The sequence below is a fragment of the Girardinichthys multiradiatus genome, chromosome 12 (genome assembly GCF_021462225.1).
Source record: "Girardinichthys multiradiatus isolate DD_20200921_A chromosome 12, DD_fGirMul_XY1, whole genome shotgun sequence".
Lineage (NCBI taxonomy): Eukaryota > Metazoa > Chordata > Actinopteri > Cyprinodontiformes > Goodeidae > Girardinichthys > Girardinichthys multiradiatus.
Window position 1 is genome coordinate 38,674,918 of NC_061805.1, and position 27,577 is coordinate 38,702,494.

General features: G+C 37.2%; 1 protein-coding gene across 4 annotated transcripts in view; it reads right to left on the reverse strand.

Moving 5' to 3' along the window:
- Positions 1-27,577, reverse strand: part of trpm3 (transient receptor potential cation channel, subfamily M, member 3) — a 178,445-nt gene that overhangs the window by 57,081 nt on the left and 93,787 nt on the right. For all 4 annotated transcript variants that reach the window (XM_047381346.1, XM_047381345.1, XM_047381349.1 and 1 more), the window contains exons 7-9: positions 15,988-16,162; positions 15,409-15,532; positions 1,717-1,789 (exon numbers count right to left, since the gene is read on the reverse strand). In XM_047381346.1, the coding sequence (XP_047237302.1) occupies positions 1,717-1,789; positions 15,409-15,532; positions 15,988-16,162 (372 nt within the window). The remainder of the gene's footprint in view (positions 1-1,716; positions 1,790-15,408; positions 15,533-15,987; positions 16,163-27,577) is intronic.

A 27,577-nucleotide genomic window follows, 5' to 3' on the forward strand; every position in this document is an offset into this window, starting at 1 on the left:
TTCTCTAAAGGGATAGTGTGAATCGTTTGAAATGAGGTTATGTGAAGTTTTATCAATAAGAATCCCTTCCCCTGTAGTAGAAAGATGTCATGTCTCAAAAAAGTAAATAAACCTTCAGAGCAATGCTAGGCTGACAACAAGTCTGCTGGTTCACTCCATATTAATCATTTTAAACAGCTCAAACAAAAAATGTTTATATGTATGCGACACAATTAGCTACACTTTCATAAAAGACTATTGCTACAATTTTCTCAGCTGCAGACTCAGCTGTTACTATGCAAAATAAGCAGAGGCTGATAGCTGTATCAGGCTGCCTGATCAGCTAATTGGAAATGTGGATTATTAAACTGCCAGACAATTTTCCAAACAACTACGATACCTGGAAAAACACAAAGATGAACTATCTTTGATGCCATTGCATAAATGACAGTCTGCACCAAAATCCAAAACTTGAATCCACCCTTGGTGGATTAAAAGTGGACCAACACTTTAACAAAGGTCTCTTGTGAAAGTGTCAACCCTAAATATATATTAAGATATGGCTGTGTCTTACAGATGATTTTTAGTTTGAGTTATTTGAAATAGCAAAAAACATTTAAAATAGGGCTAGCTTGTACCCTTCCACCATTCTAATTTCTTCACTTTTACACAAAGTCACTGCAATATGACATCTTTTTAGTACAGATAATGGACCTGATACTGATGAAAATCAACATATAATACACTTTGCTCCTTATTTTTTAAAGTCAATACAAATCTGAGGACAATAATGATACAATAAAAAGCAGTGACTCAAAGAAGACTCTCACTCTTATGCAAACTGTCTGTTGTTCTAACTAGCAAATCCAATACTTATTTGTCATAAGTCATTAGTTGTGACTAATAGCCAATCAGAAGTATTTTCCATCAACATTGCAAGGATTAGCCTTACAACATCAAGACTTTGAGATACTGCATCTCATCAACATAGTTCCCCTGAAAACACAATATAGAGTCAGAAAGCATTTAGAACACTGACTGTTTTACATGCAGATCACACCTTTGTATAATGAAATTATTTTTGAGCAAATGTTAAGAAAGTCCAGTAGAACAGCTTTACTTTATTTATGGTTAATCAGATTCTTTATAATTGAGGGCAGTTATGGACTCAAGAAGACTAAATGATGGAATTGAATCAGCAGGATGTTCAACAAAGTAGTATTGAAAGTTGTGCTCAAATTTGCAACCAATTTATTTCTGCTAATTACCTTTTTTTTTATATTTACCCCAACGAACATATTTGCTTGTTTGGCAGTTGAATTTAATAGCTTATAGGTGGAACATGTTCAACAAATTATTTGTGTTGGTCTAATTTTTTACATCACAATTCCTGCCATTTTAACAGGGGTGTGTAAACTTTTAAATTAAATGAAAAGTTGACTTTAACTATTTGCAGGGGATCCCCACACCTTTCTTTCCAACCAAGTCTCCACTGTAAGCTAACACATTAGCTCTGATATTTTTCAACCTTGTTTTTAACAAAAATAATGTCATGGAGCCTGTGTACCATGCTGATAAAATACTTCAGAGCAAATGCCTTTTAATACCTTTGGAATGCAGAGGAACAAAAAAAAATCCTCTTTATTATTACAGAGACCTCCAAATAACTACAATGATTGGAGGCCACGGTGTAATGGAATACACTCAAGCTTCAGCACCCACACATACATGACCCACCTTTGAGCAATGCAGTGAGGATGGCAAGGTCAATGTCCTGATGACCCTCAGAGCCCATCCGGAAAACTGTTATCTGAGACAATGAGAAAGAGAGACAAGAATAAACACAACTGTGTTTTCCACACCAGCAGAAGTGCCAATAAGTGTCTTTCCTGTTGAATCATCCTGTTGTCACTTCGGCAAGTGCATGAAGGTTTATAACACAAAGAAAATTCAATCACTATGAGGAATCCAGTGGATTGCTTTCCTTTGCTCGATTAAACTGTTTCACTAAAAGCACTGCTTCTGAAGGAGAGGTGAAGAATTGTTTGGGAGAACTGTACAATACACCAAACTCTTGTACTGTCTCGAGTCTCAACAGCAAAAGACAATACAAAGCTCACATCCAGTCGGCTCAATGAGGGAAGGGCATAAGGGGATTAGCAATGAAGGAAACAGAAAAAAACACATAAAAACGGGGAGATCAAATGAATGGGAACTCCTGCTTCTCTACATTACCATAAACAATTGTTTTTATTTGGTTTGTTATTTGCTGTTCCTGGTATTTTTTTTAGAAAATACTTGACCCTTTATGTACTCTAAACTAAAATGTTGATGGAGGATTTATAGATCCAAAGAAAGAAAGTTACCTAAGAGGGGGAAGCTGGGCAATCGCTCAGCTTTTCAGGATTTTTGAAGTTATATTTGTTTATAAGGCGCTGAGCTGCCATATGCATGCAAGTGCATGCATGCATGTGTGGGCATATTCTCATATGTATGTATGTGTGAAAGGCACCTTGGGGGAGCTTTGTATGGAAGAATATGTGTGTTCTGAATACCTAATGAGCTATTCCTCTAATCCCTACATCCATCCATCCCCTCCCACCTACACGCTTGCAGCCCCAACCCAACCCCCTTCCATGAATGGCTTCATTTTGTGGAGCTTCAGGAATCTGCAGGCATTGCATCTGCATTTATTATTTCCCTTTGGGCAATGTTGCAATTTTGTGGGTTAGCTTTCCTCTTCTCATCTAATATTTCTGTGTCTTTTTATGCAGTATGAACACACAAAGCAGCAGTTGTCACATTTATCATTTTCACATGATTGTATGTTGTCTTGTTTTCTGAAGGAATATGGCCAGTGAAACTACGTGTAACCAAATTCTGGCACCATAAAACCCACAGTAGGTCTTTCCATGAGTGAGTTTTTGTGTTCACATTAGTGATGCTTTTTATGCTGCCACTTCAGTTTCACTACACACTGTAGTTCTCTCTTTAAACAGTAGATGTTGCTGCAGTAAAAACATCTTCCTGTTATGAACAAGTGGTACTATAAGACGAGTCCAAAGGTAGTATGAGGGTTTTGACATAAGGTTTTTGAAGTTTATATAACCTTTGCATTACATGCACAGGATAAAAAAGTATTTCCCCCTTTACAAATTTCCTCAGTTTTTTTTTATCTGAGTAAATGCAAAAGCCTTCAGTAAATTATGTTTCATTTATTATGGGACAAAAGTTATCCAGATCAACCTAACGCTGCTCCCTAAGCCTAATGACTAGTTGTGCCACCCTGGGTGGCAAAAACCGTTCTGCTGTATAATCCAAGTGAGCTTAAACCTCAAGTCATAAAGTGAGGCCAAGACATTCTCTTTCAGGATTTTCGACTAGAGAGCAAAATTCATGGCTCCAAAAATTAAACCAGGATGTCAGGGACCTAAAGCAGCAAAGCAACCCTCAGACCATCAAAATATCACCTCCATATTTGACTGTAGGAATGATATTCTGTTCTAAAATGCTATGATAGTTCTATCCAATATGTAATGTCACACACACACCTACTTTTCTGTACCCAGTAAATATGTAAGATAAAAAAAGTAAAAAAAAAAAAAAGGCTTCATCCAGAAAAACGATTATTGCATTAGTATTGGTTTACTTCTATTTTATTGTAGGGCAGAGTTGTTGGTTGCAATGCATTGTGAGCAACAAAAGCTTAGTCTCCATAAAACATGTTGTAAGTGAGCCTGTCTACTCAAGTTAATTCATCATTTCACAGGGAGGACACAATTACTTTTTTTCGGGTTGGGCCAGCTTGGTTTGAGTAACTATTTCCCCTAATGAATAAAATCATTTAAAAACTGCATTTTGTAGTTAGTCTGGTTATCCTTGTTTGATATTGAAAATATTTAATGATCTGAAACAGTTAAGCGTGACAAAAAAGCAAAAACAGAAGTAATATGTAAGAGGGCAAGAGCTTTCAAACAGCACTGTACCATCTATGGTTCTATTAGGCTGTATATATGCCTGTAAAAACAAAGGTGCTTTACTACTCAACCCTGCTGGTTTTCCTGTTCAGTAAAAATAACACATGCAGTGGGAAACAACATTAAGCTGAGGTTATACTTGAGCTAAGGTCCTTAGTCAGTTCGGACATCAACATGTATAGTATTACTTTAAATATTATTGCTTCAGCTGCACTGGACTCTGTAGTTTTCCTTTTAAAAGAGTAGATGTCACTACAGAAAAACATACAACTCCACACAATTTGGCCTCATAGCTATTACTTTTAAGTGTTTATTTGATGTTTGTAGCTAAAATTTGTCAATAAATATTCAGCTATACTTATGTTGTCTGTAAAAATGAATGTTCTTTCAGATTCCATCCTACCCCTTTGCATGCTTCTTGAGCATCACCTTAACTGAATGCAAAAAGTTGCAAAATTGGAAATCTGCAAGGTCAACCAAAAACAGAGTTCACAAACTCTTGAAGGGGTCTGCACTGTGGTTTTGTCACAAGCCCTTCTTCAAGAGGCCAAAAACACTTAACACAAATCCAGTATCTGAAAATTTAGGATTTGCACAGCAAGCTGAAATGACAGAACACCTTCACCCCTGACAGAGGCTGCAACCTTGTTTTTGCTGTTTGACGAAGTTCGTGAGGTAAAGAAGGGCGAGTATAAAATCCTCATTAGAATGTCAGTTTGCATCCATTTTATCTGTGCTGACACATTGTGACTTTTAAAGGTTAAATCATGTGCACATACCGTTGTGATATTCCTTTGAAATCAGGTGAACAAATAAAAAGAAAGACTGTCTCAGAGGGGCATGGCTGCTAGTTTACTTTTAATTTTCAGCAGCATACTTGTTCTTGAATAAGCTTTCCAAATTAGTAAAGATTTATTTTCTAGCTATTTGCTCTTTGTCCCCTGTTGTTCCTCTAAACACATACATTTTCTTAAACATGTCACACACATTGACATGGGATTTTTGGTTTACTTTAGGAATAAGATAGAATATAGCACAGTTCCAGAACAATGATTACGGAAGATTCACATTTGGGTTTATTTTTTCTACCCGATATGCCTCTAAATAGACACGTCCATTCTCTATTATTCTTCCAACCATCTGTTGCGGACACTCATTTAACAGCTCCTCCCACACAATCCTTTGCCTTCTTCCCCTCTTCGTTGTCACTGTTCATCCAATTTTATCCAATTACACCCTCAAAGTGACCCTGTGTGTATGGTTTACCTGTTATCACAGAGGATGTGCGGCATGTCCTCTGTGACATTGCAATTGAGCAGGTTTAATCCCAACAGTCCCACAAAGACTCAACAAGAAAGTGGAGCAAAATGTAAACAGACGGATTCTTTTTTTTTCATAGTTTTGTCTAAGGCAAAGATGCTGAATTGTACTTATTGTGAACAAATAGGTTTATAACTGTGGTGGACAAAAACGCTTGTTTCTATGTTGTTACTGCATGCTTTCCCTTTTTACATTAGAGTTTCACTTTAAATAAAGGTGGAGAGATATAGTAAATGATCATTTAGATGTGGAAGACAAAGCCAGAAGGAGAGAATCGGAGATTCGTTTTAAGCACAAAGATAAAAGGAGGAAGCTTCGAATCTGGACATAAAAAAATTGTGCTAACATTCTTGTTCTGACTCGGCTTCGCTGGATAATTCCAGCATTATCAGAGGTGATAATGTACAATCTTTAGAGATGCTGCACAGACTGATACTTCACACATCAGTGGATAAGGCTCATTACAAAACATTCATCTTCATTTGATAGGCAAAGAGCCTGCTGATGTTGCAGCACTTTCACAATAAACGGCCAACACCACACAAGTACAAACACCTCTACAGTTCACTGGACTTTTTCAAAGCCTTCTGTGGACAATACTTAAAGGTCAACTCCCACATATCTCTTGCACTGAATACATATTGAGAACAAAAGTGTAAAACGTTTAAAACTACTTGTATATATGTTATCGGGAATAAACTATCAGCATTTTTCTTCTGCAAAGCCAAACAGAGAGATGCTTCCCTGCTGATAATGAACTGTTTTCTCCTTGCATCTCTGTTTGTGGCTTTATCTCTGCAGTGTAGCTCGTTTTTTTAACGTTTCCTCCCTCTCCCCCCCAACCAACAATCCAATTAAGTCACTCCTTCTTTTCCTCATGTTCCTCCAACTCCTTAGTTTCTCTTGTCAGAAAGGCTGAGGAAGTCAAGTCAGGTCAAGTCAAGTTTATTTATATAGCGCTTTTCAACAACAAGGCACTCAAGGCGCTGTACATACGGAAAAACATTGCAATGATACAGAAAATCAAACAAGAGAAGTAATTTGAACAAAAAAAAAAATAAAAAAAATAGGAACACTGTGGGCTGGTGGGTTCTCTTTAATATGTAATCCAAATTAAACATATAAGGATGATTCTATGTTCAATTATTTATAGCACACTCTGAGATGCCAACATGGCCATCTTGTGCCCTCCACCCCCCACCACTCATAAGGCGGGGGAGCAGGTGGAAAGAAGCATCAATAGTCCTGTAATTGGACAAAAAAAATTGGCTTCTTACATTTTTGGCAGCAGGAGTTGACTGTGGTAATGCTGAAAGGAGCCCAGTCTTGCACCCTGTGAGTTTATTTTACCTTTGCAATGAGGATGTAAACGAAATGTGCCTATTTCGAAAGATAATCTTCTTTATCAATCAGCAAAATGAAAACAAATTGGGCAAATACTTCAGAATTACATTTCTTGGGGAGTTTTTCTCATTACTGATAAGATTTGCAGGTATTTTTCCACTTCACTCCTTAAACAATGCAGCAGTGTATTTATTGGTTGAACAGATTATGAGTATCTGTAGCTGCAAAGAGCAAGTCTTACTTTCTTTTTTTAACAAAAACAATACAATATACTAGTAAATTTTTTAAATATGACATCAAACCAAAAATAGACACAAAGCATAAATTGATGCAGTTCAGCTCAATTCCATTCAATTGTTTCCATTTTCTACACGCCTGTGTTCCTGCCTTGTCACTGGTCAATGGAAGATAGGCAGGCGAGAGGCACCCTGGGCATGTCGGCAGTTTATTGCAGGGCAATTGAGTTTAAGTTTAATTTGTATCAGTTTTTTTCATTTGAATTGAGTTATGTAACATTCAATTAGGTTCTATTCTATTGTATTTAGTTCAGTTTACTTAGTTCAGTTGAGTTTATATCATCTCGGTTAAATTCAGTTTAGTTCACTTTAGTTAAGTTCAGTTCAATTAAATTCACATCAGTTTTATTGATGATATTTTATTCAGTTCAGGTTTATTTTCAGTTACAAGCAACAATGGAGCATTATGAGTGCAATGACACGATTAAGCTGCGTTCACACGGCAGGCAAATTTGTCCTAAATCTATTTATTTTTTGTATACATGTTTAAACAAAGAAATACAGATTTTAAAGCAAATGTATTTACAATTTCAAATGTGTACCATAAAAAGGTGGTTTGTTCCCTCTGGGTTGGGGTTTAGTCTCTGCCTAAAGCAGATAATTGTCAGTATCTTGATGTCTTGTTTACCATGATGGTAGGATGGAACGCCTTCTAGACAGACAGATTGGGGCTCCGGCTGAAGTAATTCACGCGTTGCTCCAGTCCGTTGTGGTGAAGCTAGAGCTGAGCCATAAGGCAAAGCTCTTGATTTACTGGTATGTCTAGGTTCCGACCCCCACCTACGGTTATGAGATAAGAATCATGACCGAAAGAACGAGATCTCGGAAAGAGGTGGCCAAAATGAGCATCCTCCAAAGGGCTGGATTCAGCTGATCTCCCTTTGCAGGTTTTCTGGGCACGTCCTACTAGAATGATATCCCAGGGAGAACCCAGAACTCACTGGAGAGATTATATATCATGTCTGGTCTGGGAATGCCTTGAGATTCCGCAGAATGAGCTGGAGGATTTTGCTGGAGAGAGGGATGTCTGGGGTTCCCTCCTAGAGCTGTTGCCCCCACGGCCCTTTCTCGGATTATAAAAACATAGATAACCTGAAATAAAAACTAAAAAAAACGAAACAAAGATAAAATAGACAAAACTACTGCATGTAAACGCATGACTAACAAGGTCTTTCATTTTAATGTGAAAAACTGATAATCAGATCTAGTTAGTGTTAGGGTGATAGGGACAGAACATTAAAAACATATTTATACCATACAATTTGGACAAACCTGTCATACAACTACTATGGCCACATTAGTAATGAACATTACCTAACCTTCATTATTAAATTGGACCAAATGAACACAATCAAGCAGCTCTGTTATAATTATCCTTTACAAATATCCTACGGAAAGCTTTTAGTACATTTCCTGTGTTAAATAAATTCGTCTATAAATATTTGTTCCTGAATTTCTGTTTAATGAGCACATGCATGTGTAGATTTCTTTCTCCTAGGAGAATTACCACAAAAGCATAACAGAGTGGTTGTGACCTTGCCAAGGGGAGGTTAAAATTACAGTGCCAATGTAGTCAAACTTTGACATTTCTCTACTTCAAATAAACCATACTTTTGCAAACCAGTTTCTGCCACACAGACACAAGGAACAGTTGCACCACCAGGGGGTTTACTACAAGATGATTTGTTAATTAGGTTTGTTGTTCTGGACATTTTCTGTTAGCTCCTTTTACTTAATAGAAGATATGGCTAACAAAGAAAAGTTTTTACCTTGAGTTTGTGATTTTTATTAATATTTAGTTACAATTTTCTAACTTGATCTTCGCATTATAAGTAATTGAAACACAGGACTGAAGTAATGATAAAACGGTATATTTCATTTGTTACCAAATATAGTTCAGGCTACAAACCAACTTTGCACCAATTAGTTAGGCTAAAAATGCAGCTTTTGGCTGTAATATTTTATGTAATCTACTCATATGGGAAGTTGACAATGAATTATAAACAGATATTTTATTTTTGTATTCTTTTTTGAAGAACAACAAACACATGTACCTGGTACCTGAATCTGCTTATTAAAGAAACAATAAAACGTCTTCTGGCCTGATTATTGACTTGGAAGTCATACAGGCATTTAACTAGTGTACACTCTACGATCACCATCATAGTAAACTGGCTATTAATCTTAGAAATCACCATTACAGTTAATGCATTCAGTTATGTTTATCAAACACTGTATGAGCATCCATTTCTGTTTATTTTGTAGTTTTCACTGTGGCTGTGAAACTTTAAATGCTGGACAGTGTTCTGAATAACTTTAAATGCTCTTTTCTAGTCAGTCTGAAGTATAAATTTGTAAAAACAAAAGACAAATGGTCTGTTTTTTTTTGTTGCAATTCCTATTAATATTACAGCATCACAGCATTTTTCAAAGTCAGTCATTGGTTTTGATTTTGCTGTGCCACCCCAAGATTTTTAATGGCCCCATGTGCCCCCCCCCCCCCCCCCCCCCCCCCCTATGAAAGATTTCTGAGGGTGCTATTGACAAGGAGGTCCTGAAATTACATCGCTTTGGCTTTCTGAAGGTGGGATAGAGCCATAGGCTGCCTAAAGGACTCCACAATGTTTTAATGGACTTTGTTCTGAACTTTAGTGTTGTGACACCGACCAATGTCTATCATAGCAGAGCAGCAGGATCTAGAAAAGTATATTGTTCTGCCCTGGTGTTGTCTAAAATTACACTTATTAAAACTTAAAGGTCATGAGCTTATGACGGCTAAAGATTTCTTATCAGTTACACAGCTTTACATAAACTGTTGACTATCCTAGTGCATACAATATACTGTACATCAGAAGTACAACTGCGTGCATTATTGTAACTGCATTAGATTTACAGGTTGACCATTGGCTGCCGTTAATACTTAAAACTGCCTGCTTCGAAAAAATAAGAAACAAAAAACCTGAATACATCTGTAACTGCTCATGACGATATGGGCCTGCATAAATTTAAGCCTTTAACACTTCGTGTTTCATGTTGACAACAGTTGGTAATTTCACAGTGTACACATAAGGTATTCACAGAGTTACACTTTTTCCACATTTTGTTATAAAAAAGATTTCTTCACAATTTGATTAAATCAGTTTCTCTTTAAAATCTCAACACGATACCGCATAATGACAAACTGAATAAAGTTTGTTTTTCTGCAGATTTTGCCGTTTTCTTTACAAGAAGAGACAATAACATAGAAAAAACCCACATGTAAATAAATATTCACAATCTTTGCCATGACAATCAAAACTAGTATATTTGATTCCCACTAATTACCCTATGTTTCTATTAATTGATTGGAGTCTACTTGTGCTACATTCAGTTACTTGAACTTGACTTGGAATGGAACACACTTCTCTATTTAGTCTCACAGTTGTACATCACCTGGCTTACCCGAAAGCGAAGTATGGTGGTGATGGCATCATTCTGTGGGGATGTTTTCATGCATCAGGAAATGTCCGACAAGTCAACATAGAAAGACGTCGACAGCAGAACTATAGAAAGATTCTCTTCTCAAGAAAACCCAACCAAGAAGGGTCTGGAACTAAAACTAAGATGACGATTCCTTTAACAGTTGACAGTCGGCTTAAACAGAAAGCCAAGAAAACAAAACAGTGTTTTCAGAAAAAAAAAAAAAATCAACTGAAAAAGTGAAAAATGTGGCATGCATTTGTATCAAGCCCCTCATACCATACCTTACCGTTTTATTTCTATAAAGAGCTTTAAAATAACCACAGCTGAAACAAAGGGGCGTAACAAAGGTGTAACACAAAGTGCTTTACAGAGTTTGAAAACAGAAAGACAGACATTTAACTACTAGACACATATACAATAAAATGATCAAAATGATTAAATCAAGTAAACAGACAGGCAAACAACAAATTATTAGTAATCAACAATGAAGAATTAAAAGAGAGAAAAATCAATGACTTAAAGAGGAAGAGTAACTGGAAAGGCAACAGAGTAGATTAGCGAGAAAACACAGGTGATATAAGTAAAAGAAAGTAATATGATTAACTGAAATTTATAAAGACACTAAAGCCAAGCCATAATTATTAATAACTTAATCAGCATTTCATTAATAACATAACATAACAATATTAAATATAAATATTTGTTAAAACTGAAATGAAAATGATAAACTATATGACATAACATATAGTTTCAAACCTCAAATAAAAGCCAGACTTGATAAATACATCTTTAGTTTGCTTTTAAAAACATCAAAATCTCAGCTGCCCTCAAGTCTTTAGAAAGACTGTTCTACAGCTGAGGGCCTTGATAAGAGAAATAAGCATCACCATATGTTTTAGGTCTCTCTTTAGTTACAGAAGACCCTTTCCAGGTGACGTAGGGGGCCTGAAAGGACTGTACAACATAAGTAAGTTTGATAAATAAGGTGGGCTAAGACCATTAACATTACACTCAATTATATTAACTAGATGACCTCTGAAGGCACTTGGCTGTACTGAATTTTATTTAGATGTAAAAGACTAAAAGGGGCTGAATACAAATGCACAGCACACTTTTTAAACCCACTTACAGTTGGGTGCTACTTTGCGTCAGTCCACCACATACAATTCCAATAAAATTAAGTTCGAGGTTGTAATGATGTGTGAATACTTTTTCAGTGTGCTTTAACAATGAGAATACATATTTAAAGCATACATTTTTTTTGTACAATCAAATATTCAGCTCTTAATTTACCACAATGCAATAACTGTCAGGCGTTTTTTTTTTTTTTTTGCCCAAGTAAAACACAGTTTGGAAACTAAATGCTTTTATCAGGTTAACCTTGATATACAGGGGTTGGACAATGAAACTGAAACACCTGTCATTTTAGTGTGGGAGGTTTCATGGCTAAATTGGACCAGACTGGTAGCCAGTCTTCATTGATTGCACATTGCACCAGTAAGAGCAGAGTGTGAAGGTTCAATTAGCAGGGTAAGAGCACAGTTTTGCTCAAAATATTGAAATGCACACAACATTATGGGTGACATACCAGAGTTCAAAAGAGGACAAATTGTTGGTGCACGTCTTGCTGGCGCATCTGTGACCAAGACAGCAAGTCTTTGTGATGTATCAAGAGCCACGGTATCCAGGGTAATGTCAGCATACCACCAAGAAGGACGAACCACATCCAACAGGATTAACTGTGGACGCAAGAGGAAGCTGTCTGAAAGGGATGTTTGGGTGCTAACCCGGATTGTATCCAAAAAACATAAAACCACGGCTGCCCAAATCACGGCAGAATTAAATGTGCACCTCAACTCTCCTGTTTCCACCAGAACTGTCCGTCGGGAGCTCCATAGGGTCAATATACACGGCTGGGCTGCTATAGCCAAACCTTTGGTCACTCATGCCAATGCCAAACGTCGGTTTCAAAAGTGCAAGGAGCGCAAATCTTGGGCTGTGGACAATGTGAAACATGTATTGTTCTCTGATGAGTCCACCTTTACTGTTTTTCCCACATCCGGGAGAGTTACGGTGTGGAGAAGCCCCAAAGAAACGTACCAGCCAGACTGTTGCATGCACAGAGTGAAGCATGGGGGTGGATCAGTGATGGTTTGGGCTGCCATATCATGGCATTTCCTTGACCCAATACTTGTGCTAGATGGGCGCATCACTGCCAAGGACTACCGAACCATTATTGAGGACCATGTGCATCCAATGGTTCAAACATTCTATCCTGAAGGCGGTGCTGTGTATCAGGATAATGCACCAATACACACAGCAAGACTGGTGAAAGATTGGTTTGATGAACATGAAAGTGAAGTTGAACATCTCCCATGGCCTGCACAGTCACCAGATCTAAATATTATTGAGCTATTTTGGGGTGTTTTGGAGGAGCGAGTCAGGAAATGTTTTCCTCCACCAGTATCACGTAGTGACCTGGCCACTATCCTGCAAGAAGAATGGCGTAAAATCCCTCTGACCACTGTGCAGGACTTGTATGTCATTCCCAAGATGAATTGACGCTGTATTGGCCGCAAAAGGAGGCCCTACACCATACTAATAAATCATTGTGGTCTAAAACCAGGTGTTTCAGTTTCATTGTCCAATCCCTGTGGGTGCAATGTTGCTGTTGATATTGGACTTCAAATGCTTGGTTTCAATGTGACAGCGGAAACACTCTTGTTAGTTCAGAAAGAGCCAGCATCGGATTATATGAGCTTCACAGCTGCTACTGCTCAATGATTCACGCTCTCCTGTTCTGCTTCTCTGGTATATGTCGTTCTTTCAGCGTGAGCATCAGTCAGTCGCTGGAATCCCACAGAGGGTGAAATCAGTTCATTTACATACTGCACAGCTCTGACCACTTTAAGGCAACACAAAAGAGACTATCTCTGAAACTGTATTTTTGTGTGCTTTGTTTGTGATTTATGGGATATTAGTTTTATAAAAGCAGAAATATACAAGAGAAGCATTGACTTAACATAAATAAAAGTGAAGACTGTAACTCTCTTAATGCTTGACTTCAATGCCTTTTTAAATGACTGTGTTATGCTTTTGGTCTCTACAGGACTCCAGCTTCGCACTTCAGCAACAAGTTCAATCCTAAAACCAATACCGAGGTTTGTGTATTTGCAGCTTATTAACAGGTAAATGCCCCAATGGCAGTACAAGAAGTCCCTGGGCTAGCATATTTCCTCTGTTTCTAAACACTTGGATTAGAGCAAGGCTGTGTGAGAGCAAAAAGACAGAAAATACGTTAATATTGCTGCATAGTGAAAACACAGTAAAAGCTGCAGGCACTTTATGTACCATAAAGAAAACATCACACTATTATCTGTGCCAGAGCATTGCAGCATGTGGGTGTGTTAGAAAAATATACAGTATGCAGTACTGCAGAGTGCTGGTACTGCAGTAGCACCCCAAACACAAAACACAATTATGTTGCAGTTGGTTTGGAGGAGATAACATTGATTCTGATCTTTTTTAGTGGAAACATGCAGGTCCACAAAGTCCGTCATGTGAGCAGTTGGAGAAATAGCCTGGAACATCATCTAGATTACTGTAAAGCACTTGTATTTTTCTGATTCAAATTTCTGATACTAGTATCAATAGCCTTATTAATAAAATCACAACAATGAAACCGATAACAGTAGAATTAAATAAAAATGTCACTGAATCTCTTATGAATCTGCAAAATAAGTTTGTAACTGTTTAAATCCTCAGCTTTTCAGTGCAAGTTTTTTTAGGAGCATTCATTTAAAGTTCAACTTATTTCATTGTGGGTTTTTTTTCCTTTTCTAAATAAACCTGTCAAACCTCAAGCATTACATAGAAGAAGATTACCTCATTTGTTAATCATGTACAAAAAAATCTAAAATAATATATTAACAAACATATGTTTTGTAAATAGGGTGCAATTTGTCACATTAGTTCAAAAACTAAACATCACTGCAAGAAAAATATTTACAGACATACAAACACTGACGTACGAATGCACTAAACATAGCGCTACAATGGATGGTTTAGATCAATGCATATTCATGTGTCCAATCAAATTCCAGATCTAACAGGGAGATATCATCCATCTTTAGATGTGTAAAACTGGTACAGACATACAATAAAAGACTTGCAACAGTATTGGAAATGAAAAGTGGTTCTACAAACTACTGACTCAGGGGGAATACATGTAATTGCACGCCACACTTTTCAGATATTTATTGGTAGAAAATGTCAAAAACCATGTTTCATTTTCTATATAAATATTATACTTTATGTCGGTCTACATAAAAATCCAATAAAAGCCATCAACGATTGTGGTTTTAAAATAACAAAATAGTGTGTTCAGGCAGGGAAAGATCTACTGTATGTCAAATGTCAATGTCAAATGTGTGTAGCACATTTAAAAAACAGCAAAGTTGAGCAGAGCGCAATCTGAAATATACAGGACACCAGCACTGAAGAATCTGAGCTGCCTACACCTGGAATAATACATGTACTAAGCAGATGAGTGGCAGGAACACACACTGTGCGTAATATGACCTGTGTTTTAAGTTAAACACTGCCAAAGGGGTGTAAGGTCCGAAGCAGCTTGTCTCAAATGTCATCTGAATGCATTTACATCTGCTTAACATACAAAAAGACAAAGTCATAACTTCTTTAGACTAAGTTTTATGATAAGAAAGCTCAATTTGTACACCTAGCTTTGTTATGTATTGCTATATTTATCCAGCATACACTACAATGTTTAAGTGATCAGGGACACTGCTGTTTATGGGGTTAATGATGTGCGTGATGACCTGACGTGTGCCAGACTTTGTCTGTGCTTTATTATCTTTATTATTCCATTTAAATGCATCTCATTAAGTTGCTGTTACTGCATCTGCAGGCATTAATATGCATGTACCGAGGTGCTGTAATTGTATCTGTAATGAGCAAGGTTCTGCATGTGCTCACAAATAAAGAGACTGACTGGGAAGAAGATGACTAACCAGTTCCTTTTTCTTCATGCACTCCATGAGGATGATGAACAGATGTTGGGCCTGTGTGCGGCTGTAGGTGAAGGTTTTCTGGATGGTTACCAGCAGCTGGTCTCTAAGAGACTCATTAATTATGCTACAGAGAGAGAAAGGAGTGGGAAATAGAGGGGAAATATGTAAGAACATAGTCGCAAAGTAAAAAAACAAGAAAACTAAATTTATTTGTTACTAAATGAAACCAAGGTTGACTGGGACTCAGAACTCAAGGTAAGATGTTGAATGAAAAGTTCCAAAGGAAGCTAAAGTAGTTAGTTTATTTAGGAAATAAAACCAAAAACATATTTATCAGTTGTTTGGAAATAAAACTTGCCTAAATTACCTTTATATTTAAATAAATGGCAGCAGAGGTCAATGTAAAATTTTAATGACAGGCAAAAAGGTATTAACCTACTCATAACTTGATGGATATTGTGATTACAAAAAAATCCAACAAAAAGTTTTAGTACAAAATATTTTTTTCTTTAAAATAAGTTCATATTTCTAACTATTTGTCCTAGTATTAATGCAATGTATACAAATGTCAGTGCGTACCCTCCCTCCTCTGAGTATTTGTGTCCAAAGGCCAAGATGTCAGAGGCTCTCCCACTGCCATCACATACCACCACAGGGACCGGAGGAGTGTCCCTGAGGTACTCCAGCACAATGGAGATCACATTAGGGCCTCCCTCAACAATAAGAGCCACCACTGGTACGCCTTGGCCGATCCCTGCACATGGGAAAGGGAGGAAGAGAAACAAGAAGTGAGGAGAGATTTTAGGAGGGGAAGAATGGAAGAACAGAATGGAAAACAGACATGCATATGGAGAAAGATGAAGATGGAAAAAGAAAGATTTCACTACCTCTGAATGACTAAATCAATTATGTGACAAATTGCTCATTATATAAAGTTAGAATAAAAAAAATATTCTGTCAAAACACTTTCTAATATAGCAGAAATCTTCAAAACAACTTTGTGGTGTTCTTTGTAAAAGAGAGTCATATCTACAACACCAATAATACACAATTATGTTAAATCTGCAATATTTCATGAAAAAGAACAGCTTTCCTACTCACTTTCCTACTGTTTACACCTGGAAGTAATGTTCGTCCAGAGCAATCAGATCATGTTAGGACAGTGCTAAATATAGGTACAAACTCAAAGAAATAAGACCCCCTTCCGAGCGGGTCATTTTAATCTGGAGCCAGTGAAATGACATTACTCCCCTCAAGTAGCAGAGAGTTTAGCTGAATGTCTCCCAGTTAAAACATTCTATAGACATCAATTTTAAAAGTCCCAACACATAACCAGAACAGGAGCTATAAAGTTGTGTCTCACATGCCTACTTACTTAATCAGGTGGTGCAGCGTCACAAAGGGGTATAGGAAGCTAACAGCTGCAAGTCAAAGTCAGATGTTTTACAGCTGTGTGGTGTAATATTCACTCTCTTTGTGCTGACACTGAGCTGTGTGAGATCACACATTCTTTATTCTCCTTTACTTCTTATTACATCTGCTGAACTACATATTGAAGCTCATCAAAAGTTTCGGAGCAAACATCTCCCCAAAAATACATCTCAGGCTACATTCACACAGCAGATCTGGATGCTCAAGTTTTTGGTGGAATCTTTAGCAGGGTTGTTCACACAATTTATTTGCGACCCCCATCAGACTTCAGTCTGAACAATTCACGACTCCAAAATGACCTGCATGCGCAGAAGGAGTTTCTCACACAACTGTGTGTCTGCAGGGTGCTCGTGGGTTTATGGGAGTTTGCCCAACCGGTCCACATTTGTTTTGTGGACCTGGAGAAGGCATTCAACCTTGTCCCTCTTGGTGCCCTGTGGGGTCGCTCCAGAAGTATGGAGTTGGGGGGCACTTATTATTGGCCATCCGGTGTTTGTACAAGCGGAGCAAGAGTTTGGTCTGCATTGCCGGCATTAAGTTCGACCTGTTCCCAGTGCACGTTGGACTCTGGCGGGGCTGCCCTTTGTCACTGGTCCTGTTCATAACTTTCATGGACAGGATTTCTAGGCACAGCCAAGGGCTGGCGGGGTCTGGTTTTTAACTTAAAACATCTGCAAAGGTTTCCTGAGCCTCTAAATGGTCTCTCAGTCTGGATCAGAAGGCCTCAAAATCATGGGGGGGGACTGCTGACTTGGCAGATGTCCAGGAGACAATCATTGAAACCCCCTACATCTCCAACTCTCAATCAACCTTCAGACAGGCTTCCCAGTGGGTCCTCTACGCTCTGCTGCTGACCTCCAGACAGGTTTCCCAGAGGGTCCTCTACGCTCTGCTGCTGACCTCCAGACAGGTTTCCCAGAGGGTCCTCTACGCTCTGCTGCTGACCTCCAGACAGGTTTCCCAGAGGGTCCTCTACGCTCTGCTGCTGACCTCCAGACAGGTTTCCCAGAGGGTCCTCTACGCTCCACAGCCGGCCTACGCAGGCTCCCTCTCAGCTACCGCCTACCTCCAAGGCTCTGTCTCAGGTGCTCCTCAACACTTCTTGGTCGACCTCAAGACTCTCCATGTCGTCGCCGCCATTGGCGGCCACCAAGGTCTCAGCATCAATGCCTGCTTCAAGGTCCTCGTCATTGCCACCTCTGGTCTCCTGAACTCTGTGCCTACTTGAGATGACCTCTTGCCCTTCCACCTGAACTCTGTGCCTACTCGGGACAACCTCCTGGGTGTCCACCTGAAATTATTTTCTGGCTTCATGTCCATTGATTCCACGCTCATGTTAACCTCCTGCCCAATTCCCACACTTGCCTGTGTTTCTGTGCCTGGTCATCTTGTAAGTCTGTTTATTATTTTCATCTACTCAACTACGCTCTGCATTTACAGAACGAACCCCTACCACCTGAGCCACCGTTGCCCCAATATTCATACTTATAAATCACCAATTAATAGGTAAAATTAAGACATAGTTCAACTAAAACATTAAATGCACAATTTAAATAAGCTACAAGCTTTTTCAGACTCTAAACCTGAGTCTGTATTTTAATTCTCATTACACTAGTGAAAATACCAAAGGTCTGCAAACCATAAAGTTCCTTTCTGCCACCACCCATTAGGGGGCTCATTTCTTTGTCCTCTACATCAAGTTGTCCTACTAAATTTATTTATTTTTTTATTAAATTTTCCCCTCCCGGGCCATTAACATTTTAATCCACTCTCTCCCTTTCTGGTTCACATACACTTATGTTTTATGTGGCCTGTTTGTCTCATCTAATTCAAAAGCCATGTAACTGCCCCATCTTCCCCTCATCCTGGTCTGCATAATTCACAGAGAAAGAGAGAACACAAGCACAAAAATGCATGCCTACTGTATACACACACAAGTGCATGCAAGCATTTCTATTCGGGATTGCACCCACGAATATGTTGCGCCTTACACAGCCTTGTGTGGCCTTGCAACAGGGACAGTTACATAAGGAGAACATTTTAGGGGTCTTGCCTACTTCAAAGAGGTATCACGTCACTGTGCCATGGTACATCACACAGCCATAAATCAACAGGGCAGAATGAGAGAGAGCAGCAGAGTGGTGACTTGCGTTTTTCTATTTGATTCCCACATTTCCTTTGGATGTCAGTTTTCTACTCTTTCCTGCATGCGTGTTTGCATTTGAGGTTGCAGCTGTTTGAGATCAAACATTGATATTGATGACTTTGGAGCTTTGGAGGCAATGTTGTAGTAGCTAAAGTGGATTTGTGTTCAACTGAAACCCACTAAGGAGCATATGAGGTGGAGAAAGCACAGCTGTGTCATGGCTAATTGGGAAAACAAAATTCTGCCTGTGTGCATACAAACACACACACACAGACACAGGCACACTTACGTTTACATTTACACAAATATCAAAAAACACTCAAACTAAATACATACTGGATCTTCTGCAACACCCCAAAACAGGTTTCATACTAATGCAAAGCTACCTTTTGATTAATAACCACTGATACCCTACAAATGTATTAATCTCTGTAGAACATTAGATGTTTTTTATAAAATTGTTTAAAAAAACAGAACAGTGAGTGATTGTTTTTTTCATTCTTTATATATAAGCCACATTGCCACACTCCTCTAGTTTGACTGAACCTGTGTCACCGTGTGCCAGCTGCTCATCTCTTAAGTATCATTCTGCTCAAAATGTGGCATGATTGGGATTGAGTCAAAGAAAAACTAATTTTGAAAGCAAAACCAGTCCAGTGAGGCTTTTTCGGCTTGATTTAAATTATGTTTAATTTAAGACTCAACTAAGGATGATGAGATTCCTATAATATTGTATTTTGAAAAGCTCTCAGTTTGTAAAATTGAATGTTCTCTTTAGATTAGTAACCTACATGGACAGACACAGATCTATGTTACATATTACGGCTGTAAAAAAGAGGCAAGTTATATACTGACCCCCTTTGCCAGTAAAGGTTTATTTTATAGGTTGGAGTTTACTCATAACAGTGAGAAACTAATACTTTAAATGATACCTGGACATCACAGGGTAACACAGAGACACACGGGACAGACAATCACTCATGCAAACAGACTCACATTTAGGGTAAACGTAGCATGGCCAACTGGCCTAACATGCATCCTTTGGAATGGTGGGAAGATGACATAGAACCTGGAGAAATCTCACAGATTTAGTTGGAGAACATAAAGACTTCACACAAAGGGCCCCTGCCAGGGCTCAAACCCAGAACCTTTCACCTGTGAGGCAACAGTGCTAACAGTACCAATGTAAAGCCCAATGCCAAAGATTCTTAAAGAAATATTTTTAACACAGAATTACTACCACCGGCTCAATGTCTTTCTGCAGTATTGAAATCATAATCTCAAAACTCCATACAATCAGCACAATAATTAAACTAGTAAGTTTCATGTTTGTTTTAAGTTAGAAGTACTTTGTTATGTTGGCCTGAGCTCCGTAAGTTAAGTACTATTGCGTTTTCAAAGAGAAGATAAATAGCAAACGAATGGCATAAAAGTCGGACACCTTAAACACATATGTGTCTCCTTATCTCACCATCTAGCCTTATATTAGTCCCTTATTTCCTCTCGAACTGCTTGGGGTGGGTGTAATAAGAAGGGAGAAACGCCTAAAAATGTAAACGTTTTAAGCAGCTAATTTAGCTATTGTATGAAGTTACCAAAGGGTTTTTTGTCAATGTGTGTTGATTCATTATTTTCCAAAGTTATATTGTTTTGCATCTGATAACAGAAGGTCTCATCTTTCTTTTTGCATTACTCTCAAAAGCAATCCCCAGATACAGTATAAAAGGTTTCCTTGTAAAGGGTTCAGAACTTATGGCTAGGAACTCCTGTGGGGGATTAGCATCTCCCATGGTGGCAATGAATACAGATTGCCTAACCACAGCAGCCCAGGACTGCCAACAGTAAATTTAGCATTCGGGAATATTATTTCCCATATGTCTTAAGAACATAACAGACTATAAGCTACGATGCTGATGAATGTCACTATGCTGTTTTTAGCAGGGGCTATTGAGTTTGAATTCATATAAAGCATTTTGGTGGTGTTCGTTAAATTTGGGGCAGCATGGCAGAGCAGGGGTTAGCACTGTCGTCACACAATAATCCTGGTTTTAAGTCTTGGCTGGAGATTTTCTGTGTGGAGTGGCCATGTTCTTCACATGGGACCAAAGTTTTCTGCAGGTAGTCTGGCCAGTTGCCGCGAGGTTTCCACGAGGTTTTCTAGCCCTAAATAAGGTTAGAGAGTTTTTGTGCATGATAGTCTCTCTTGTCCATTTCTATGATGGACTGACTCTGTCCAGAAAGTAACTGCCTCTTGGCCAATAACTGATCAGAGAGGGTCCAGATGCCCCCTTTTCCATTTCTTCCAACTCAGCCTGCTGAGATTAAAATAGTCTAGAGAAATTCATAAAATATTAATTTCAGATGTAGGGAGAACTTTATAAAAGAGACCAGGAAACAAAAGGAACTAGTAGTTCTGCAAGAAATGTGCTCAATATAAACAAAAGTGTGTCAATGTGAAATATGGTCAAATATGTCAGAATTTGTATATAATGAACTGCAGTCTTGGAAGGACAAAACAGTTGCTCTTCAACTGGCCAAATGTTATGGCACAGATTCCAGTTATATTATAATATTATAATTATTATAATAAAACCCTTATTCATAAACAAAAAGCGGTTTTCACTATGCTGGTCACAAAAAATCATTATAATTTTATTTTGGTCAAACCATAAATAGTATAGCAGAAAATATTAATTAAATTGGCTTAATATTGTTAATTAAAATGACCTGTATATAAATTGCTACTAAAAATATTGAACCTGAAAGAACAGTTTTCCACATTATCAACATCTTCAATGTGAAACGTTTAATATCAGGACACTCTTGGATATCCAAGAGTGTCCTGCAAGAACTAGAACCCTCTTGTTTTGAGGTGAGCCTTTCTGAAAAATGTTGCCACCAATGTGGAGCTTGTGTACTGCACAAAGTGTAGCAGCATCATCATGTGTTGCTGTTTTGCTGCAGAGGGACTGGTGCACTTAACACAACAGATAGCATTATGAGGAAAGCATATTATGAGGAAATATTGAAGCAATTTAAGCACCTTTAATTTAAACATCTCAAAACATCGGTCGAGAAATTATTTTCTCTTCATTCTCAACATTGCTTTGTGGTTGTTAACCCCAAACTTAAAAGAGAATCAGGTAATCAATTTAATCAAGGAAGACAGAAAAACATTTACCAGATGCTTCAACATAATTTGAGGTAACAGATATTTTAAAAAATATATCACTGGCTTACTGCTTATTCTAAACCTGCTATTTTCCATTCCCTCTGTATGTTAATATTACAATCATGAGAAAAAGAATCCAAGGCAAATAAAACAAAAATTAACAAACTCTATAAAAGCTATTTTTAATTAACACCTCCTGACAAGTAAAATATTTTCCTTGCTGTATATATGAGCATTAGGTAATGTCGATATATCTACTGCACATCCTCTATTAATGTTTTTGAAATGTCAAATGTGTAAAAGGTTGTATGCATACAGGAAAAAGGTGCAAAGTGACTCAGGATTTCAAATGTCTTGAGATATCCATCCTTGCAGACAAGAAAAAAAAAGAACAGTGGGAAATTATGTTGAGAAATAAGCAGGAAGAATACGAAACACACATAATAAGCTTAGATGGTCCCAATTAAAAACTCCAGCAATGACTCATCTTCCCTGTTTTAGTGTAAAAGGGTTTTTTAGTGTGCGGGGTTTTCCTTGTATATATCAAATAAGTATCATTTTGTCAAGAGGAGGAACACAAAAACATGAGGTTACTTGATAACTCAACAACAAAAGAGAGAATGCAACATTAAACTAATATTGGAGGAACTACTAAAGCAGACGTCATAGATAAAATCTGTTAGAGCAAAAGGATTAAGTTAGTTACCCAACAAAATGCCAGTTGAAAGAGTGTTGAAAGTGCATATCTTCTCTAATGTCCGGCTTGTTCTAATTTACATAAATATTTTCTAAAATGTAAATTATTCTTCTAGTGGAAAGGACTTGTGGGTTTAAATAGCAGGGCATGATATGAACACATAAATCAGAAACTAACACTCAGGCATACTACTACTGCATATCTGCCTTATGTTACAATAGCATAGGAAGATGAGCTTTTCCAGCATCGCCCTCTTACACGAGATACTGTAACATGTCATTTGATTTCAGGCTAAGCCATGCTGCCACAGTTTGTGTCTGGATGTCTTGAAAATGTCAATACTTTTAACATATTTCAATATATTTTTAAAAAGCAGTCATCCAAAAATTACTCTTGTGAGAGTAAAAAAGTATTTGGTAAAAAGGCCACTTAAGAACTGAGTTCTTTAGCAGTAGCCAACTGTTTAATTTGATAATAATATGATCATACAGACAAAATATAAAATGTGCAGGTTCTTGTACTCAGAACAATAAAAAAAAATGGGTAAAAATAAATCACATCATTGCAAAAAAGTACATTCGGTCAGATTTCCAAATTTCAGTTTTCCACAACATGAAACTTTGGAAACAAATACTTACAGTAGGTAATGTATAAATGCTAGAACAGAGCAGGATGTACTTCAGTGACAATATCTACTGCTTATTGTATATTAACTTGACCCATCAAAAGGCACAACACGTTTAGCAGATAGAAAGTAAATTAGAACAATGGAGCTTGTTTACAAACCGGAAGTCTCACCTGAAGTGCAATTTCGGTTAAAACGTGTTTGCACTTCATTCAGTGAAGTAAGTGGAGATGGGTAGAGTAGCTAGAAATTGTACTCAAATAAAAGTAATGTTACTTCAAATTAGTCAAGTAGAGGTAAAATGTATGGTGCAGTAAAACTACTCTTAGAAGTATTTCATTTTCAGAAAGTAACTCAGTTACCTTTGTTTACTCAGAAAGTAAACAAAGGTAACTGAATACATGTAACTATTTATTACCCACTTCTGCAGAGGTGTCGCTGCACAGAATTTATAGAAGTGTGATTCAAATATCACAGCAATAATTAAAAAAATGCATTGCTTAATGTCATGCTACACTATGCAGACATTCTGTCTGCACTAATAATCTGCATTAACTTTCTGATTGTGGGAAGACTACCCTTCCCACAGCCACCCCTCTTGGAGGTGCACATATACTGCATCTTCTTATAGAGCTTTATGCTAAAAAAAACACTATATAAATAAAAAAACAAGATGGTGACGTCACAGCAAAATAAACATACTCCATGCGGATGCTGAACAGTGTCAGTTTTACACCCTACTTCAAAAGCAACACAAATAAAGCACAGATGTGACAGGATTTAGCACTCCATTAAATTCTGTTAGTGATTTCATGTTCAGACTTGAGCAAAATAAAATTTTAAATATGCTATTATATATAGCAAACTTGTGTAAGTAATAGCATGTTCTATTTATTTGACTAGAGTCCTGATTAATGTGTGAGATAATTCTTGGTGTTCTGTTTTTATCATTCTGGAGAATATACTTTAATTAATTAATTATAGGCTTTAATTACCTATAAAGACAAAAATATTCACACCCATTACATTTTGTTATATTTTGTCAAGCAACAACCACAAACTTTAATTCATATTTTACTGTGGGTTTTTTTTGTAATAGATGATCATGTTTGTCAAACTACAAACATAAACTTTTATTATTCTTTCACAGTGATTTTCATGATAGGACAACATAAAGTAGTGTATACATATCAAATGGATGGAAAATAATGCTTGTTTTTTACAATTTTTATAAATATGAAATCTAAAATGTATAGTGCAAACTGCCTACAAACACATTTCACTGCAATTACAGCTACTGCAGGTTTTTAGGGTAGGTCTCCACCAGTTTTGTACATGTAGAGATGCATATCTTTGACAAGCTCCGCAAATTCACTCAAGCTTAGTCACACTGAAAGGAGAGCATCTCTAAGCAGATGTTTCAACTCTTTTCACAAATCCTGAATTGGGTTTATTTCTGGACTTTGACTGGCTCATTTAAACACATGAATATACTTTGATTTAAACCATTCCATTGTAGCTCTTACTAGATGTTAAGACTTGTCGCCCTTTCAGAAGATGAACCCCTGCTCAAGTCTAAAGTCTTTTGACAGTCTCTGACACCCCCTATATGTTTTGAGGCAAAGTGCAAACGGTCATTTTTCAGCAATGTTCTTGAGTTCAATGTTCAATGCTTCTTCTTCCTACTCATTCATAAAGGCTAAATTTACAAAATGTTTTTCTGTTTACATATTCCCCACCTGAGCTGTGGATTTGTGAAGCTCTTCCAGAGTTACTTTGGCCCTTTCACAGATAATAGCCTCCTTGCCCAACCTGTCAGTTTAGATTGGCAGCCTGTAGTTTTGCAGATGTACTATTTGCATTTTCGAACTATGGACTGATATCCAGAGCAAACCTCTGAGTCCTTTTTTTAATAGGAGTATCAGATAAAAGAGGATTGAATAAAAATGTATGCCACAGTTTTCCGATTTGTTTTGTAAATAAAACTGAAAACGATCTGTACTTTTCATTTCAGTTTACAAATTTGTGCAACCTCTATCACATCAAATCTTAATAAAAACAAATTAGAAGTGTACGGTTATAATGTATCCAAATAAAAGTAAGTTCTATGGGTGTTAATACTTTTTCGAAGTGTGTATTTTTGAATTTTATTTTATGTTTTAAGTTAACGTTGTCTTTATACCCAATTAACATAAATATATATAAATATTACCAGTTTATCTGAGAAAAAATATTTAAGGTCAGTGTACGCTAATGCTCATTAACTAAAAAAAAATTATGTTTTTGTTACCAACTTTACCACATTTCACACCACTGATCATCCACTGAAACTCTTTCCACGCTCCATGGAATGTTGTCACCCATACACATCTTCAACCTGGAACCATACCTGGAGCAAGTCTTGTATCCAACCAACCCCTGACTACATTGTCTTTCCGCCACAGGGTTGAACACTCTGGCAGTTCAGGTTATTCATTTTGATGTTTTTTTTCCTCCTGTATTCATCCATGCACGAACATATCTTCAGCCCCGCCACCGATGACTTAAGTTGTCCCTGCACTGTGCCTGTTTGCTTACTCTCAGTAGTTTTCAGATACTTTTTATGCTGATCTGCACTGTCAGTCACATAAATAAGAACTTGATGAAAGCAGTACTGCTGAGAATAATTGTGAGAAATTAATATTTATTAAAATGAAAACCCAAGCAAATTTTGAATTAACATATAAACAATATTTTAATGTTAAAACTGCAAAAGGGTATAAGGTGGTGTAGGAAAAAATGTGGTTTTCAAATAGTTTCTCAAAACCTTGGCATACATTTGTATTCAGCTACCTACTCTGAAAACCATAAATAAAATCTTGTCCAACTGCCTTCCGCAGTTACCTAATAAGTAAAGTCCATCTGTTCTGTGAGGCCCTGTGAGGTTTTAGAAAAGTTACTGAGAAGTTCAAAGTAGGCTTAGGTCAAAAGTCAATATCCCAAGTTTTGACCATCTCATGCAGAAAGTGTCATGCACTCTTACGTTGCTCTTATATCTTTAATGGCTGAAATGCTTTAACTTATGGAGACAGGTGAAGACTTTGTGTAATTATAAAAAGAAAAGTGTTAACTGATGTCACAATTTTTTAAATATTGCGATTAAATATTCATGATAACACGCGGTCCTAATTCAGAAAGAAAATGAATTTGTAAGAATGTCCCAGTCAAAATTCCAACTTATAATCAATTGAGTGTGGCAAGATTTGAAAACTGAGATTTACAGACAGACTTAATCCAATCTTTTTCAGTTTCAGGTTTTCTGTGAAGAATGGGCAACATTTCCACTCTCTAGATGTTCAAATCTGGTAGAAACATACTGGGAGTGCAGGAAAAAGTGGTTCTACAATATATTGACTAATGCAGGCTGAATGCAAATACAAGACATTACTTCTTATTTGTTATAACTTTGAAAACCATGTATCCTTCTTTTGCAACTTCAACAGTTTACCCTACTTTATCCAAGTCTATCACATAATATCTTTGTAAAATATATTAAATTTTGTGGCTGCATAGCGACAAAATGTGTAAAAGTTTAAATAGTAAGAAAACATTTGAAAGGCACTGTATCGCATGAGTGAAAACCAGATTATCATCAGATAACACTGAAGCTGTGGCAAATACTTCACAGTAAAGAGCTGACATTAGTACCAATGTCTGAGAAAACCACATTTTTAAAAAACATTTTTCAGGCTTCTGTGGTGCTTAAATGTAAGAGTGATACAACCTTGTTGACTTCTCATGTATAAAAGCTTAACTTCTGGAAAAGCTGTTTCACAACACAGGTCAACATGTCATGGCTAATCTGTAACACAAGGCCTTATAGCTTCTAGATTCAATTACTTTATCTACTTCTTTTTACCTACACTGTGATTAATGAAAGCCCATCCACAGGAAGGCGGACTGGTGAAGGTTACACTGCTGTATGCACATGCAAATGCCCATAGGTATGCAAACAATCAGACATTAATATGCTTCTGTTTCAATATTTAACATGATTTTGTTCAAAATGCTTGAAGAAGGTTTACTCACAGTGAATTGTTGTTTCCCAAAGGCTTAATT